At 39.4% G+C, this 19,269-nt stretch overlaps 2 protein-coding genes across 4 annotated transcripts in view; one reads left to right on the top strand and one right to left on the bottom strand.

Moving 5' to 3' along the window:
- Positions 1–16,692, bottom strand: part of DNAH6 (dynein axonemal heavy chain 6) — a 353,105-nt gene extending 336,413 nt beyond the window's left edge. The window contains exon 1 of the mRNA XM_033175267.1: positions 16,518–16,692. The gene's annotated coding sequence lies outside the window, so the exon portion shown is untranslated. The remainder of the gene's footprint in view (positions 1–16,517) is intronic.
- A 1,587-nt stretch (positions 16,693–18,279) lies between these two features.
- The window catches only part of SUCLG1 (succinate-CoA ligase GDP/ADP-forming subunit alpha), a 43,308-nt gene continuing 42,318 nt past the window's right edge, over positions 18,280–19,269 (top strand). The window contains exon 1 of one of the 3 annotated variants that reach the window (XM_033175274.1): positions 18,280–18,550. In XM_033175274.1, coding sequence (XP_033031165.1) covers positions 18,454–18,550 — 97 coding nt within the window. In that variant the 5' untranslated portion in view covers positions 18,280–18,453. Of the gene's footprint in view, positions 18,557–19,269 lie in introns of all 3 variants that reach the window. The other 2 variants (XM_033175273.1, XM_033175275.1) reach the window with 2 other exon arrangements.

Here is a 19,269-nt window from a genome sequence, read left to right as displayed (position 1 = left end):
TTTTAGCGTTAGGTTAAGATTTATATACCAGGCCATTTGTGACGGGTGCTATTCCACTAATCATTGCAATAACCTTATGTTTGAGGTATTACTATACTTATGCCACAGATAGGAAATTGAGGCTTAAAGAGGTTATGTAACTTTCCCAAGTCACTTCAGAGGTAGTAAGTGGCAGAGCTGATATACAAATCCAGATCCATCAACTTAAATTTCTATATGAATTTGAGCCCAAGATTATTGAATCATAGAATTCTGCTTCTGGATATATAGTGGACTATACCAGGGCTCACAGAAATAAGGGAATCCTCAAGGGTCAAAATAATAATCAGATGAAACCAGAGCAATAAATAACATGGAAGCTGTGGGTGCTGTGGGTACAAATGCCCATACAAAGAACATATAGCTTCAGGGATTAATACTGAGGAGAAATAGAAGACTAGGCCTTGTTTGAGTCTACATAAAATGGAAGAGCAAACTACAGTTGCCACACACATCTGAGACTGCTGGAAGAATTATCCCCTCAATAATAGGTTGGACTAGGAAAAAACTGGCAGTGACAAAAATCTACAGGAAAACCAGCATATTTCTACCTGCAGATCCGGGTGGAAAAAATTGTTAAAAATATAATAGTCTCCCCCAGGAATTTATGAGTATAGACAAAACTAGTTCTGGGTTTTTAATTTACACTATCTGTGTGGTCTGGGGAAAAAATGCACGCTACTAGGAAACACTCATGAAGAGAAAGGCACCAACTCTGATTCCTTAGAATTCTCACAAGTTAGTTTCAGCCAAATATAAATTTACAATTAAAATAAAAAACCCAAACATACAAGAAAACAAGCCACTCCCAACAAGAGTTAGCAGAACAAACAAGACTTAAAAGGCAAACACATTATATATTAGAACTCTTAGATATAGAATACATAAACTATTTATGAAATGCTCAAGGATAATGACAATATAAAATTTAAAAGTAATGATGGGAATAACATTAGCAAAAATGGTAGAGTAGGAAACTCTAAAAGTCCATCCTTCCACAAAAGTTGTTAAGACTTCAGTGACTTTAGAGATTTCAGTTACCACATGTGACAAAGTATACAGTCTTTAAATAGTAGTTTAGAAAAGTCAGCAACAAACAAATACAACCTACAACAAGCAGAAACAACAAATTCTTAGAAGGCAGGAGAATCTGATTTCCAGAGTTACCATATTATAATATTCAACATATCTGATATCCAATTTTCAACCAAAAGTATGATACATGCAAACAAAGAAAGTATGGTCCAATTACAGGAAGAAAAACTTAACTAATTATAAACTAAGATGTTAATTGTAATCATAGGGCAACCACTAAGAAAATAACAAAAAAAAAAAAAAAAGATAAAAAGCGAACCAAAATGGTACACTTAAAAAAATCTACCTCATACAAAAGAAGGCAATAGTGAAAGAATTGAAAAACAATGTACAGAAAACAAACAGAAAATGTCAAAAGTAAGTCCTTCCTCATTAGTAATTATATTAAATGGAAATTGATTAAACTTATCAGTTAAAAGGCAGAATGAATAAAAAACATGACTCAAATACATATTGTCTACAAGAGACATATTTTAGATTGAAAAACACAGATAGGTTGAAATAAAATAATGGAAAAAAGATATTTCATGCATACACTAAGCAAAAGAAAGCTGCAGTGGCTATACTAATATTAAACAAAATAGACTTTAAGACAAAAATTGTAATGAGAGCTAAAGGTCATGAAAAGAGTCAATCTTTTTTTTTATTTTTTTTATTTTTTATTTTATTATACTTTAAGTTCTAGGGTACATGTGCATAACGTGCAGGTTTGTTACATATGTATACTTGTGCCATGTTGGTGTGCTGCACCCATCAACTCGTCAGCACCCATCAAGTCATCATTATATCATGTATAACTCCCCAATGCAATCCCTCCCTCCTCCCCCCTCCCCATGATAGGCCCCAGTGTGTGATGATCCCCTTCCCGAGTCCAAGTGATCTCATTGTTCAGTTCCCACCTATGAGTGAGAACATGCGGTGTTTGGTTTTCTCTTCTTGTGATAGTTTGCTAAGAATGATGGTTTCCAGCTGCATCCATGTCCCTACAAAGGACGCAAACTCATCCTTTTTTATGGCTGCATAGTATTCCATGGTGTATATGTGCCACATTTTCTTAATCCAGTCTGTCACAGATGGACATTTGGGTTGATTTCAAGTCTTTGCTATTGTGAATAGTGCCGCAATAAACATACGTGTGCATGTGTCTTTGTAGTAGAATAATTTATAATCCTTTGGGTATATACCCAGTAGTGGGATGGCTGGGTCATATGGTACATCTAGTTCTAGATCCTTGAGGAATTGCCATACTGTTTTCCATAATGGTTGAACTAGTTTACAATCCCACCAACAGTGTAAAAGTGTTCCTATTTCTCCACATCCTCTCCAACACCTGTTGTTTCCTGACTTCTTAATGATTGCCATTCTAACTGGTGTGAGATGGTATCTCATTGTGGTTTTGATTTGCATTTCTCTGATGGCGAGTGATGATGAGCATTCTTTCATGTGTCTGTTGGCTGTATGAATGTCTTCTTTTGAGAAATGTCTGTTCATATCCTTTCCCCACTTTTTGATGGGGTTGTTCGTTTTTTTTCTTGTATATTTGTTTGAGTTCTTTGTAGATTCTGGATATTAGCCCTTTGTCAGATGAGTAGGTTGCAAAAATTTTCTCCCATTCTGTAGGTTGCCTGTTCACTCTGATGGTAGTTTCTTTTGCTGTGCAGAAGCTCTTTAGTTTAATGAGATCCCATTTGTCAATTTTGGCTTTTGCTGCCGTTGCTTTTGGTGTTTTAGACATGAAGTCCTTGCCCATGCCTATGTCCTGAATGGTACTACCTAGATTTTCTTCTAGGGTTTTTATGGTATTAGGTCTAACATTTAAGTCTCTAATCCATCTTGAATTAATCTTCGTATAAGGGGTAAGGAAAGGATCCAGTTTCAGCTTTCTACTTATGGCTAGCCAATTTTCCCAGCACCATTTATTAAATAGGGAATCCTTTCCCCATTTCTTGTTTCTCTCAGGTTTGTCAAAGATCAGATGGCTGTAGATGTGTGGTATTATTTCTGAGGACTCTGTTCTGTTCCATTGGTCTATATCACTGTTGTGGTACCAGTACCATGCTGTTTTGGTTACTGTAGCCTTGCAGTATAGTTTGAAGTCAGGTAGCGTGACGCCTCCAGCTTTGTCCTTTTGACTTAGGATTGTCTTGGCAATGCGGGCTCTTTTTTGGTTCCATATGAACTTTAAAGCAGTTTTTTCCAATTCTGTGAAGAAAGTCATTGGTAGCTTGATGGGGATGGCATTGAATCTATAAATAACCTTGGGCAGTATGGCCATTTTCAAGATATTGATTCTTCCTATCCATGAGCATGGTATGTTCTTCCATTTGTTTGTGTCCTCTTTGATTTCACTGAGCAGTGGTTTATAGTTCTCCTTGAAGAGGTCCTTTACATCCCTTGTAAGCTGGATTCCTAGGTATTTTATTCTTTTTGAAGCAATTGTGAATGGAAGTTCATTCCTGATTTGGCTCTCTGCTTGTCTGTTACTGGTGTATAAGAATGCTTGTGATTTTTGCACATTAATTTTGTATCCTGAGACTTTGCTGAAGTTGCTTATCAGTTTAAGGAGATTTTGGGCTGAGATGATGGGGTTTTCTAAATATACAATCATGTCATCTGCAAACAGGGACAATTTGACTTCTTCCTTTCCTAACTGGATACCCTGGATTTCTTTCTCTTGCCTGATTGCCCTAGCCAGAACTTCCAACACTATGTTGAATAGGAGTGGTGAGAGAGGGCATCCCTGTCTTGTGCCAGTTTTCAAAGGGAATTTTTCCAGTTTTTGCCCATTCAGTATGATATTAGCTGTGGGTTTGTCATAAATAGCTCTTATTATTTTGAGGTACGTTCCATCAATACCGAATTTATTGAGCGTTTTTAGCATAAAGGGCTGTTGAATTTTGTCAAAAGCCTTTTCTGCATCTATTGAGATAATCATGTGGTTCTTGTCTTTGGTTCTGTTTATATGCGGGATTACGTTTATTGATTTGCGAATGTTGAACCAGCCTTGCATCCCAGGGATGAAACCCACTTGATCATGGTGGATAAGCTTTTTGATGTGCTGCTGAATCCGGTTTGCCAGTATTTTATTGAGAATTTTTGCATCGATGTTCATCAGGGATATTGGTCTAAAATTCTCTTTTTTTGTTGTGTCTCTGCCAGGCTTTGGTATCAGGATGATGTTGGCCTCATAAAATGAGTTAGGGAGGATTCCCTCTTTTTCTATTGATTGGAAGAGTTTCAGAAGGAATGGTACCAGCTCCTCCTTGTATCTCTGGTAGAATTCAGCTGTGAATCCATCTGGTCCTGGACTTTTTTTGGTGGGTAGGCTATTAATTGTTGCCTCGATTTCAGAGCCTGCTATTGGTCTATTCAGGGATTCAACTTCTTCCTGGTTTAGTCTTGGGAGAGTGTAAGTGTCCAGGAAATTATCCATTTCTTCTAGATTTTCTAGTTGATTTGCGTAGAGGCATTTATAGTATTCTCTGATGGTTGTTTGTATTTCTGTGGGGTCAGTGGTGATATCCCCTTTATCATTTTTTATTGCGTCTATTTGATTCCTCTCTCTTTTCTTCTTTATTAGTCTTGCTAGCGGTCTGTCAATTTTGTTGATCTTTTCAAAAAACCAACTCCTGGATTCATTGATTTTTTGGAGGGTTTTTTGTGTCTCTATCTCCTTCAGTTCTGCTCTGATCTTAGTTATTTCTTGCCTTCTGCGAGCTTTTGAATGTGTTTGCTCTTGCCTCTCTAGTTCTTTTAATTGTGATGTTAGAGTGTCAATTTTAGATCTTTCCTGCTTTCTCTTGTGGGCATTTAGTGCTATAAATTTCCCTCTACACACTGCTTTAAATGTGTCCCAGAGATTCTGGTATGTTGTATCTTTGTTCTCATTGGTTTCAAAGAACATCTTTATTTCTGCTTTCATTTCGTTATGTACCCAGTAGTCATTCAGGAGCAGGTTGTTCAGTTTCCATGTAGTTGAGCGGTTTTGATTGAGTTTCTTAGTCCTGAGTTCTAGTTTGATTGCACTGTGGTCTGAGAGACAGTTTGTTATAATTTCTGTTCTTTGACATTTGCTGAGGAGTGCTTTACTGCCAATTATGTGGTCAATTTTGGAATAAGTGCGATGTGGTGCTGAGAAGAATGTATATTCTGTTGATTTGGGGTGGAGAGTTCTATAGATGTCTATTAGGTCCGCTTGGTGCAGAGATGAGTTCAATTCCTGGATATCCTTGTTAACTTTCTGTCTCGTTGATCTGTCTAATGTTGACAGTGGAGTGTTGAAGTCTCCCATTATTATTGTATGGGAATCTAAGTCTCTTTGTAGGTCTCTAAGGACTTGCTTGATGAATCAAATATATATAACCTAAATATATATTTAGGAGAGTTAGCTCTTCCTGTTGAATTGATCCCTTTACCATTATGTAATGGCCTTCTTTGTCTCTTTTGATCTTTGATGGTTTAAAGTCTGTTTTATCAGAGACTAGGATTGCAACCCCTGCTTTTTTTTGTTCTCCATTTGCTTGGTAGATCTTCCTCCATCTCTTTATTTTGAGCCTATGTATGTCTCTGCATGTGAGATGGGTCTCCTGAATACAGCAGACTGATGGGTCTTGACTCTTTATCCAATTTTCCAGTCTGTGTCTTTTAATTGGACCATTTAGTCCATTTACATTTAAGGTTAATATTGTTATGTGTGAACTTGATCCTGTCATTATGATATTAACTGGTTATTTTGCTCGTTAGTTGATGCAGTTTCTTCCTAGCCTCGATGGTCTTTACATTTTGGCATGTTTTTGCGAAGGCTGGTACTGGTTGTTCCTTTCCATGTTTAGGGCTTCCTTCAGGGTCTCTTGTAAGGCAGGCCTGGTGGTGAGAAAATCTCTAAGCATTTGCTTATCTGTAAAGGATTTTATTTCTCCTTCACTGATGAAACTTAGTTTGGCTGGATATGAAATTCTGGGTTGAAAATTCTTTTCTTTAAGAACGTTGAATATTGGCCCCCACTCTCTTCTGGCTTGTAGAGTTTCTGCTGAGAGATCTGCTGTTAGTCTGATGGGCTTCCCTTTGAGGGTAACCCGACCTTTCTCTCTGGCTGCCCTTAAGATTTTTTCCTTCATTTCAACTTTGGTGAATCTGGCAATTATGTGTCTTGGAGTTGTTCTTCTGGAGGAGTATCTTTGTGGCGTTCTCTGTATTTCCTGAATTTGAATGTTGGCCTGCCCTATTAGGTTGGGGAAGTTCTCCTGGATGATATCCTGAAGAGTGTTTTCCAAGTTGGTTCCATTTTCCCCCTCACTTTCAGGCACCCCAATCAGACGTAGATTTGGTCTTTTTACATAATCCCATACTTCTTGCAGGCTTTGTTCATTTCTTTTTCTTCTTTTTTCTTTTGGTTTCTCTTACCGCTTCATTTCATTCATTTGATCCTCAATCGCTGATACTCTTTCTTCCAGTTGATCGAGTCGGTTACTAAAGCTTGTGCATTTGTCACGTATTTCTCATGTCATGGTTTTCATCTCTGTGATTTCATTTATGATCTTCTCTGCATTAATTAGTCTAGCTGTCAATTCTTCCACTCTTTTTTCAAGATTTTTAGTTTCTTTGCGCTGGGTACGTAATTCCTCCTTTAGCTCTGAGAAGTTTGATGGACTGAAGCCTACTTCTCTCATCTCGTCAAAGTCATTCTCTGACCAGCTTTGATCCGTTGCTGGCGATGGGCTGCACTCCTTTGCAGGGAGAGATGCGCTCTTATTTTTTGAATTTCCAGCTTTTCTGCCCTGCTTCTTCCCCATCTTTGTGGTTTTATCTGTCTCTGGTCTTTGATGATGGTGACGTACTGATGGGGTTTTGGTATAGGTGTCCTTCCTGTTTGATAGTTTTCCGTCTGACAGTCAGAAGGGCTGTCTGTTGGTCTGTTGGATATTGCTTGAGGTGCACTCCAGACCCTGTTTGCCTGGGTATCAGCAGCAGAGGTTGCAGAAGATAGAATATTGCTGAACAGCGAGTGTACCTGTCTGATTCTTCCTTTGGAAGCTTCCTCTCAGGGGTGTACTCCACCCTGTGAGGTGTGGGGTGTCAGACTGCCCCTAGTGGGGGATGTCTCCCAGCTAGGCTACTCAGGGGTCAGGGACCCACCTGAGCAGGCAGTCTGTCCGTTCTCAGATCTCAACCTCCGTGTTGGGAGTTCCACGGCTCTCCCCAAAGCTGTCAGACAGAGTCGTTCGCGTCTGCACCGGCCCCCGCTGCTTCCCCTATTGGACTTCAGCTGTGCGCTGTCCCCAGAGGTGGAGTCTACAGAGACAGGCAGGCTTCCTTGAGCTGCTGTGAGCTCCACCCAGTTTGAGCTTCCCAGCGGCTTTGTTTACCTACTTAAGCCTCAGCAATGGCGGGTGCCCCTCCCCTAGCCTCGCTGCTGCCTTGCGGATAGATCGCCGCAGACTGCTGTGTTAGCAGTGAGGGAGGCTCCGTGGGCGTGGGCCCCTCCCGGCCAGGTGTGGGATATATTCTCCTGGTGTGCCTTTTCCTTAAAGCACAGTATTGGGGTGGGAGTTATCCGATTTTCCAGGTGTTGTGTGTCTCAGTTCCCCTGGCTAGGAAAAGGGATTTCCTTCCCCCTTGCGCTTCCAGGTGAAGCGATGCCTCGCCCTGCTTCAGCTCTCGCTGGTCAGGCTGCAGCAGCTGACCAGCACCGATTGTCCGGCACTCCCTAGTGAGATGACCCCAGTACCTCAGTTGAAAATGCAGAAATCACCGGTCTTCTGTGTCGCTCGCGCTGGGAGTTGGAGACTGGAGCTGTTCCTATTCACAAGAGTCAATCTTAACAGTCAGCTATAACAATTAAAACATATATTCACCTAACAATACAGCCCCAAAATATATGAAGTAATAACTAACAGAATCAAAGGGAGAAATAGACAATTAAACAATAGTAGTTGAAGAGTCTAGCTTTCAGTAATGATAGAACGACTACTGCTATGGTTTGAATGTGTCCCCTGAAGTTTATATGTTAGAAAATTAATCCTCAATGTTGAGAAGTGGTGAGAAGTGGGGCCTAATAAGAGGTCATTAGGTCAAAATGAAAACCTAATGCAGAGACCTCATGAATGGATTCATGTCTTTTTCTTGGGAGTGGGCTAGTTATTGAGAAGGCTTGTTATAAAAGTGAGTTGGTTCCTCTCTTGTTCTCTCATGTACTCTCTTGCCCTTCCATCTTCCATAATGGGTGATTGCAACATGAGGTCCCTTACCAGATGCCACTATCCTCTCAGTTTTGGACTTCCCAGCCTCCAGAACTGTAAGAAATAAATCTTTGTTCTTTATGAATTATCCAGCCTGTGTTATGTATTCCATTATAGTCACACCAAATTGACTAAGGGACAATAGAAAAGATTAATAAGGAAGTAGAATAATTGAGAAATACTATAAACCAAACACACCTGAAAAACATCTATAAAATTTCCCACCCCCAAAACAACAGAAAACACTTTATTTTCAAGTGCACATGAAACATTCTCTGGGATAGACCATGTGTTAGGCCACAAAACAAGTCTCAATAAATTTTAAAATTTTGAAATCATACAAAATATCTTTTCTGACCACATGAAATAAAATCAGAAATACTAGCAAACTGAATCCAGCAGTATATTCAAAGGATTGTATACCATGGGTAAGTATAATTCATCATAGGAATGTAAAAGTAGTTCAACATAAAAAATTCATAAATGTAATACATCATGTTAACAGAAGAAGAGGGGAAAAGGACAGCATGAAGTCAATTGATGCAGGAAAAAACATCTGATAAAAATCCATCACCCTTTCATTATAAAAATATTAAACAAACTGGGAATAGAAGAAAATGTCTTCAACCTGATGAAGGGCATATGAAAAACCCATAGCTAACATCACACTCCATGCTGAAAGCCTGAAAACTTTCCTGCTAAGATTAGAAAAAAAATAAGTATGTCAGATCTTGCCACTTCAATTTGATATTGTACTGAAATCTCAAGCCAGGGAAATTAGGCAAGAAAAGGAGATAAGAGGCATCCAGGATGGAAAGAAAGAAGTAAAACTATCTCTATTCATAGATGAAATTACTTTATATAAAAATCTTAAAGAATTGACAAAATATGATTAGAACTAATAAATGAGTTTAACAAAGTCACAGGATACATGATCAACACACAAAGATCAGTTGTATTCCTATGTACTTGCAATGGACAATCAAAAAATGAAAAAGAAAACAAATTTATAATAGCATTGCAAATGATAAAATATGTAGGAAAAAATTGAATCAAAGAAGTGCAAGACTCACATGCTGAAAACTGAAAAACATTGCTGAGAGAAATTTAAAACCTGTGTAAATGAATCTGAAAATTTACTATTATTAAGATGGCAATACTACCCAAATTGATGTACAGATTCAATACAATCCCTATCAAAACTACAACTGTCTTTTATAAAAGTTGACAAGCTAATCCTAAAATTCACATGGAATTGCAAAGGTCTTTAAGTAGCCCAAACAATATTGAAAAGGAAAAACAAAGTTGCAGCACTCACATTTTCCCATTTCAAAACTTACTACCAAGCTATAATTACCAAAACAGTGTGGTAATGTCATAAGAATAGACACATAGATGAATATAATAGAATTCTCCTGGATATTGTCCAAGTCCATCAAGGAGGTACCTCTATGAGTCTCCAAAAACCACAGTGTTACTGGGCTTGGGGTGCTCCCTCAAGCAGACACAGCTTAGATTACAACACCTAAGTCCTTTCAAATATCTGGAAAGCCTTCCGAAGAAGGATGGCTACAAACAAGCCCCAACAGTGAAAACTACAATAAATACCTAATTATTCAATTTCCAGACACTGAAGAACATGTACTAGCATCAACACTATCCAGGAAAACATGACCTCAATAAATGAACTAAATAAGGCTCCAGAAACCAATCCTGGAGAAACAAAGACATGTGCCCTTTCAGACAGAATTCAAAATAGCTGTGTTGAGGAAAGTCAAAGAAATTCAAGATAACAGAAATAATTGAGAATTATATCAGATAAATTTAACAAAGAGATTGAAATAATTACAAAGAATCAAGCAGAAATTCTGGTGCTGAAAAATGCAACTGACATACTGAAGAATGCATTAGAGTCCTTTAATATTAGAATTGATCAAGCAAAGGAAGGAATTAGTGAGCTTGAGGACAGGGTATTTGAAAATACATGGTCAGAGGAGACAAAAGAAAAAAATAATAAAAATAAATGAAATATGCCTACAGGATCTAAGAAATAGCCTCAAAAAGGCAACTCTAACAGTTATTGGCTGAAAAGAGGATGTGGAGAAAGAGATATGGGTAGAAATTTTTTTCAAAGGGATAATAACAGAGAACTTCCCAAACTTAGAGAAAGACATCGATATCCAAGTACAAGAATGTTACAGTACACCTACCAGAGTTAATCCAAAGAAGACTATCTCAAGGCATTTAATAATCAAACTCCCAAAGGTCAAGGACAAAGAAAGGATCCTAAAAGCAACAAGAGTAAAGAAACAAATAACATACAATGGAGCTTCAATACATCTGCCAGGAGACTTTTCCATGGAAAACTTACAGGCCAGGAGAGAGTGGCACGACATTTAAAGTGTTGAAGAAAGAAAAAAAACAACAATTTTTACCCTAGAATAGTATGTCTGGTGAAAATACCCATCATCAAACATGAAATAGAAATAAAGCCTTTCCTAGAAAAATGAAAGCTGAGGGATTTCATCATCACCAGACCTGTCCTACAAGAAATGCTGAGGGGAATATTTCAGTCAGAAAGGAAACAACATTTGTGAGCAATAAATGATCACCTGAAGCTACAAACTCACTGATAAGTCACAAAAAAACAGAATATTGCAACACTGTGACTATGGTGTAAATGACTCTTGTCCTAAGTATAAAGACTAAATGATGAAACAATAACAAAAATAATAACTACAGCAACATTTCAAGACATAGTACAATAAGATGTAACTAGAAATAACAAAAAGTTTAAAAGTGGGGGGATGAAGTTAAAGCATAGAGTTTTTATTAGTTTTCTCTTCCCTTGTTTGTTTATGCAAACAGTGTTAAGTTGTTATCAGGTTAACATAATATATAAGACAGTATTTGCAAGCCTCGTGGTGATCTCAAACCAAAAACATACAACGAAGACACACACACACACACACACACACACACAAAACTAAATAATATCACCAAGGAAAATCACCTTTACTACTGGAAGACAGGAAAGAAAGAAGGAAGGGAAGACCACAAAACAACCAGAAAGCAAATAACAAAATGGCAGGATTAAGTCCTTAGTTATAAGTAATAACATTGCATGTAAATAAACTTAACTCTCCAATCAAAAGACATACACTGGCTGAATGAATGAAAAACAAGACCCATTGATCCACTGCTTATAAGAAACACACATCCCCCATAAAGATATACATAGATGAAAAATAAAGGGATGAAAAAAGATATTCCATGCCAATAGAAATGAAAAAAAGAGTAGCAGTTGCTATACTTACATCACACAAAATAGATTTCAAGACTGAAACTATAAGAGATAAGGAAGGTCAGTATATAATGATAAAGGGGTCAATTCAGCAAGAGAATATAACAATTATAAATACATATGCACCCAATGCATATAAAGCAAATACTGTTAGAGCTAGGATAGGCTCCAGTACAATCATAGCTGGAGACTTCAACACCCTACTTTCAACATTGGACAGATCTTCCAGACAGAAAATCAACAAAGAAACATCAGACTTAATCTGCACTATAGAGCAAATGGATCTAATAGATATATACAGTAACATTTCATCCAATGGCTACAGAATGCACATTCTTTTCCTCAGCACATGAATTATTATCAAGGAAAGTCCATATGTTAGGTCACAAGACAAGCCTGAAAACATTTTAAAAATTGAAATAATATCAAGTATCTTCTCTGACCACAAAGGAATAAAATTAGAAATTAATAACAGGAGGAATTTGGACCTATACAAATAGGTGGAAATTAAACAATATGCTCCCGAATGATCAGGAATCAATGAAGCAATAAGAAGAAGACTGAAAAATTTCTTGAGCAAATCATAATGAAAACACAATATACCAAACCCTATGGGATACAGCAAAAGCGGTAGTAAGAGGGACGTTTATAGCTATAAGTGCCTACATGAAAAAAGAAGAAGAACTTCAAATAAACAATCTAATGATGCTTCTTAAAGAACTGGAAAATCAAGAGTAAGCCAAATCAAAAAATTAGTAGAAGAAAAGAAATAATAAAGATCAGGGCAGAAATAAATGAAATTGAAATGAAGAAGACAATAGAAAAGACCAATGAAATAAAAAGTTGGTTTTTTGAAAAGTTAAACAAAACTGACAAAACTTTAGCCAGAGTAATGAAGAAAAAAGAGAGAAGATCCCAATAAATAAGATCAGAAATAAAAAAGGTGACATTACAACTGATACTGCAGAAATTCAAAGGATCATTAGTTGCTGCTATGACCAATTATATGCCAATAAATTGGAAAATGTAGAAAAATGAACACATTTCTAGACACTTACAACCTACCAAGATTGAACCAGAAAGAAATCTAAAACCTGAACAGACCAATGACAAGTAATGAGATCAAAGTCATAATAAGAAGTCTCCCACTAAAGAAAAACCCAGGACCTGAAGACTTCACTGCTGAATTTTACCACACTTTTAAAGAAGAACTAATACCAATCCTACTCAAACTATTCCAAAAAATAGGAGAGGACGGAATACTTCCAAACTCATTCTACAAGGCCAGTATTACTCTGATACCAAAACCAGAGAGAGACCCATTTAAAAAAAAGAAAACTACAGGCTAATATTGCTGAAAAATTTTGATGTAAGAAATCCTCGATAAAATACTAGCAAACTAAATTCAACAATACATTAGAAAGATCATTCATCACAACCAAGTGGGACTTATCCCTGGAATGCACAGATGACCCAACATATGCAAATGAATCAATGTGATACACAGTATCAACAGAAGAAAGGACACAACCATATGATCATTTCAATTGATGCTGAAAAAGATTTTGATAAAATTCAACATCCCTTCATGATAAAACCCCTCAAAAAACTGGGAATAGAATGAACGTATCTCAACATAATAAAAACCATAAATGACAGACCCATAGCTAGTGTCATAATGATTGGGAAAAAATTGAAAGCCTTTCCTCTATGATCTGGAACATGACAAGGATGCCAACTTTTATCGCTGTTATTCAGCATAGTACTGGAAATCTTAGCTAGAGCAATCAGACAAGAGAAAGATATAAAGGACATCCAAATTGGAAAGGAAGAAGTCAAATTATCCTTGTTTGCAAATAATATGACTTTATATGTGGAAAAATCTAAAGACTCCACAAAAAAACTATTAGAACTGATAACCAAATTCAGTAATGTTGCAGGATACAAAAATCAACATACAAAAATCAGTAGCATTTTTATATGCCAACAGCGAACAATCTGAAAAAGAAATAAAAAAGTAATTTCATTTACAATAGCCACAAATAAATTAATTCCATAGGAATCAACCAAACCAGCGAAAGATCTCTATAATGAAAAGTATGAACCACTGATGAAAGAAGTTAAAGAGAACACCAAAAAATGGAAAAATATTCCATGTTCATGGAAGAATCAATATTGTGAAAATGTCTATACTACCTAAAGTAAGCTACAGATTCAATGGAATCCCTATCAAATTACCAATGACATTCTTCACAGAAATAGAAAAGACAATCCTAAAATTTATATGGAACCATAAAAAGACCCAGAATAGCCAAAGCTATCCTGAGCAAAAAGAGCAAAACTTGAGGAATCACATGACCTGACTTCAGTTTATATTACAGAGCTATAGTAACCATAACAGCATGGTACGGGCATAAAAACAAACGCATAGATGATGGAACAGAACAGAGAATCCAGAATCAAATCCACACACCTACAGTGAACTCATCTTGGACAAAGGTGCCAAGAACATACACTAGGGAAAGACAAGACAAGGGATTACTAGCCGGAATATATAAGGAGCTAAAACAACTCTATTGGAAAAATAACTAATGACCTGATCAAAAACTGGGCAAAAGGTTTGAACAGACATTTCTCAAAAAAAGATGCACGCATGTCAAATAGGCATATGAAAAGGTGTTCAACATCCTTGATCATCCATATAAATCAAAACTACTATGAGATATCATCTCACCCCAGTTAAAATGGCTTATATCCTAAAGACAGGCAATAACAAACTCTGTTGAGGATGTGGAGAAAAGGTAACCCTTGTACACTGATGGTGGGAATGTAAATCAGTACAACCACTATGGAGAACCGTATGGAGTTTCCTCAAAAAATTAAAAATTGAGCTACCATATGCTCCAGCAATCCTACTGCTGGATATATCCAAAAGAAAGGAACTCAGTACATTGAAGAGATATCTGTACTCCTATGTTTGTTCCAGCACTCTTTACACTAGGTAAGACAGAATTGAGGTAGGGGTGTTCCCAGACCAAATTGAGGGTTGGGCTGCTAGTTTTTGTGGCCCAATAATGAGATGTAGATGAACTGGGGAGGAAGAGAGTTTTTATTTCTGCAACCAGTTACATAGAAAAGTCCTGGAAATTATCACCAGACCAATTCAAAATTACAGTTTTCCAGAGCTTATATACCTTCCAAACTATGTTTACGTGTAAGTGTGCATTTATCTAAAGACATAAGTGATTAACTTCTTTTAATCTATAACTAAGGTCTGAGTACTGAAGACCTTCCTTGGAGGCTCAGTAAATTTACTTAATCTACATGGGTTTAGATGCTGGGGTGATTACCCTTATCTTGCCCCCTGCTAAATCACAGAGGTTTGGAGAGTTCCCTCAGACCTCCAATAAACTTGTTTGTGGAGGCCTGGGGAGTTTCTTCAGATCCCCAATAAAACTTGTTTAATCTTAAATGGGTCCTGTTAAGAATTCCTTCATTAATTTGTCATGCTTTAAGGCCCAGGAAAGGCCTAGGCAAAAACCCTTCGTGGGCTTTTGTTACATCCCAGCCTTTGTACAAGGGCACTGGCTTTTAATATTTAACTTAGCTACTCAGTACTGAAACGTTGTCATGGAGGCTTGCATTAGGGAGACCTGGTCGGCCACAGGGGTGCAGTTATTACAAGAGATTGAAATATCCTAAGTTCATCAAACATTGTCTGTGGATCCAAAAAATAATCTATATACTACTATTCTCCTACATATATCAATTCAATTCAACAATGAGTTATTTGTGTCAAGCATTGTTCTAGGTGCCGGGGATACTTCAGTGTACAAAACAAACAAAAATACTCATCTTCATGGAAATACAAATTTTCATTAAAAATGTATTGAAATTATATTTTTTGTCATCATTCATTTTATCAATTAAATGAAACTAAACATATAACTCAGTTCACGAAGAATTTTGCTAGTTAAAATAGCAAGGGATTTTCTATTTATTTTCTATAAAAATGTCCAATTTGTTATAATGGATATATCTGGAAACCACTGATACTATTTAACTCTGAGTAATTTAATTATCACAAGAACATGATCCAAGAGCCAGGAGTTGAGTTGCAGTGAAGTCCAACCTGATAATGACAATAATTGGATCATAAAGGAAGTACTGGGCAATCTCCTTGGGTAATCCCACTCATCCATCCCACAGCTCAGTGCCAATTATAATGACTACCTAAGTAAATTAAGATTGCAATTTTATTGACAATTCTGATGAGGAATCTCAGGCGCACGATTTTCGGCAGAGACGCAGATTACTTCATCTCTTGTTTACTTTTTGACTCTGGGACTCTCCGAGGTTCCTTCTAAAGCTGTTACAGAAGAGGGAACTGTTTGTCCAAACAGGGAGCAAAGTCGCATTTGACCTCGAATTTCAGCCCGTAGGATACCCAGGGAATAAACACTCATACACTTAGTCAAAGACTGCATGATTATTTAACTAGAAACTCCACATTCCAAGAAATTAACTGTCAGTAAGATAACTTTTGGTCTTTCTCATCACGTCTTTTCCTTCACATGCCACCAGCGCCAGTTCGAATTCCCGTCCTCAGAGGCAACCCTTCCGGGTCCAGGCACAGGTACGCGGTGAGAAATATTATTCTAATAGCAAACGAGGAAAACGAAGCGGGGAGGAGATGGGCCTGGGATACAAAGTTCTGGCACTGCTCTTCGCACCTCACCTCGCTGTTTCTTCCCTCCTAGTCTTCAAGTCCCTCGTCTCCCCTGTCTCACCGCCGCTCTCCCCTCGTTCCCTTCCCGCAGCCTCACTCAAAACCTACGAACCAGTCGCGGCCGTTAGACTACGTTGCCCACAATGCCACGCGCCGGTCAGTCTCACGTGATTATCACAAGAACATGATCCAAGAGCCAGGAGTTGAGTTGCAGTGAAGTCCAACCTGATAATGACAATAATTGGATCATAAAGGAAGTACTGGGCAATCTCCTCGGGTAATCCCACTCATCCATCCCACAGCTCAGTGCCAATTATAATGACTACCTAAGTAAATAAGATTGCAATTTTATTGACAATTCTGATGAGGAATCTCAGGCGCACGATTTTCGGCAGAGACGCAGATTACTTCATCTCTTGTTTACTTTTTGACTCTGGGACTCTCCGAGGTTCCTTCTAAAGCTGTTACAGAAGAGGGAACTGTTTGTCCAAACAGGGAGCAAAGTCGCATTTGACCTCGAATTTCAGCCCGTAGGATACCCAGGGAATAAACACTCATACACTTAGTCAAAGACTGCATGATTATTTAACTAGAAACTCCACATTCCAAGAAATTAACTGTCAGTAAGATAACTTTTGGTCTTTCTCATCACGTCTTTTCCTTCACATGCCACCAGCGCCAGTTCGAATTCCCGTCCTCAGAGGCAACCCTTCCGGGTCCAGGCACAGGTACGCGGTGAGAAATATTATTCTAATAGCAAACGAGGAAAACGAAGCGGGGAGGAGATGGGCCTGGGATACAAAGTTCTGGCACTGCTCTTCGCACCTCACCTCGCTGTTTCTTCCCTCCTAGTCTTCAAGTCCCTCGTCTCCCCTGTCTCACCGCCGCTCTCCCCTCGTTCCCTTCCCGCAGCCTCACTCAAAACCTACGAACCAGTCGCGGCCGTTAGACTACGTTGCCCACAATGCCACGCGCCGGTCAGTCTCACGTGATTATCACAAGAACATGATCCAAGAGCCAGGAGTTGAGTTGCAGTGAAGTCCAACCTGATAATGACAATAATTGGATCATAAAGGAAGTACTGGGCAATCTCCTCGGGTAATCCCACTCATCCATCCCACAGCTCAGTGCCAATTATAATGACTACCTAAGTAAATTAAGATTGCAATTTTATTGACAATTCTGATGAGGAATCTCAGGCGCACGATTTTCGGCAGAGACGCAGATTACTTCATCTCTTGTTTACCTTTTGACTCTGGGACTCTCCGAGGTTCCTTCTAAAGCTGTTACAGAAGAGGGAACTGTTTGTCCAAACAGGGAGCAAAGTCGCATTTGACCTCGAATTTCAGCCCGTAGGATACCCAGGGAATAAACACTCATACACTTAGTCAAAGACTGCATGATTATTTAACTAGAAACTCCACATTCCAAGAAATTAACTGTCAGTAAGATAACTTTTGGTCTTTCTCATCACGTCTTTCCCTTCACATGCCACCAGCGCCAGTTCGAATTCCCGTCCTCAGAGGCAACCCTTCCGGGTCCAGGCACAGGTACGCGGTGAGAAATATTATTCTAATAGCAAACGAGGAAAACGAAGCGGGGAGGAGATGGGCCTAGGATACAAAGTTCTGGCACTGCTCTTCGCACCTCACCTCGCTGTTTCTTCCCTCCTAGTCTTCAAGTCCCTTGTCTCCCCCGTCTCACCGCCGCTCTCCCCTCGTTCACTTCCCGCAGCCTCACTCAAAACCTACGAACCAGTCGCGGCCGTTAGACTACGTTGCCCACAATGCCACGCGCCGGTCAGTCTCACGTGGGGTTTACCCCCAGCTGCTGTTATAATTAATGTTAATCATCCCACATTTCTAGGAAGGACCCGAGTTATTATCTGCCTCTCCGACAGGATGCTTCTTTGTCTTCACCTGCCATCGCCGCTGTTCCGTGAAGAATCCTCTGTAGAGGGAAATTTGTTCAGGCGACTGCTGTGGCCACCCTCCGCCTAGGCTTCTGTCCCTGTGAGGTCCCCGGGGGCCTGAGAGTGTCATTGGCGGATGACCGCGACCCTTGCGGCTGCGGCTGACATCGCTACCATGGTCTTCGGCAGCAGCGGTCTCGCAGCCACCCGTCTGCTGTCGCGCAGCTTCCTCCGTGAGTGTGAGTCCGGCCAGGACTGTCTTCCTTGCGCCCGCAGGTTCTTGGCCTCGCCGGACCCAGCGTCCTGGCCCAGGCTGCGGCTGGGCCCTCAGGGCGGGACCTCGGCGGGGGCCTGGGAGCAGTTTGAGATTCCGGCTTCAAGTCGGCGACCCCTACGGAGGAAGGAGCTTTCCTGGATACGTGGGGCGTGGGGCATGACTTAGGCCGAAGCCCTGCAAATTTGGAAGCTTGCTCTCGGCCCAGCGGTGACAAGTGACAGGGTGGGGGTGGCGTCTAGACTAGCCTTATTTGGAGTTGGGGGTGAAGAGGTCCAGGGTGAACTTGGTGGGGAAGGTAAGTGTCTGGGTTGAGAGGTAGGAAAAGAGTGTCTCAGTAGGAAGTTGGGGGATGAAGCTGTCCCCAGTACGGAAAGGTCCTACACTTCGAATTCCCCCTCCGCAGGATTGTACGTCAGGGGAAAGATAGTTTCTTTACACTATGCCGAGTGGGTCGGCATAGCCGCCTAGACTCCTAGAAGCTTATGGTTGGCTGGGACCTAAACCAGCTTATTTGCAGTGCCTCCAACAGGCGGTTTGTGGACACATCAGTTCCCGAAAACTTAGCACCCAAGGTTGCTAGTCTTTGAGACACGCTGACTACGGAAAATTCTTGCTATATTCAAAGTCTCTGTGCTTGTCAGGTAGGTTATAGTAGAAAGAAACTTTGGAATCATC

The sequence above is a fragment of the Trachypithecus francoisi genome, unplaced genomic scaffold (genome assembly GCF_009764315.1).
Source record: "Trachypithecus francoisi isolate TF-2019V2 unplaced genomic scaffold, Tfra_2.0 Lachesis_group17, whole genome shotgun sequence".
NCBI lineage: Eukaryota > Metazoa > Chordata > Mammalia > Primates > Cercopithecidae > Trachypithecus > Trachypithecus francoisi.
The sequence above is the reverse complement of the archived record's forward strand: the minus strand, read 5'-3'. Positions and strand labels throughout refer to the sequence as shown.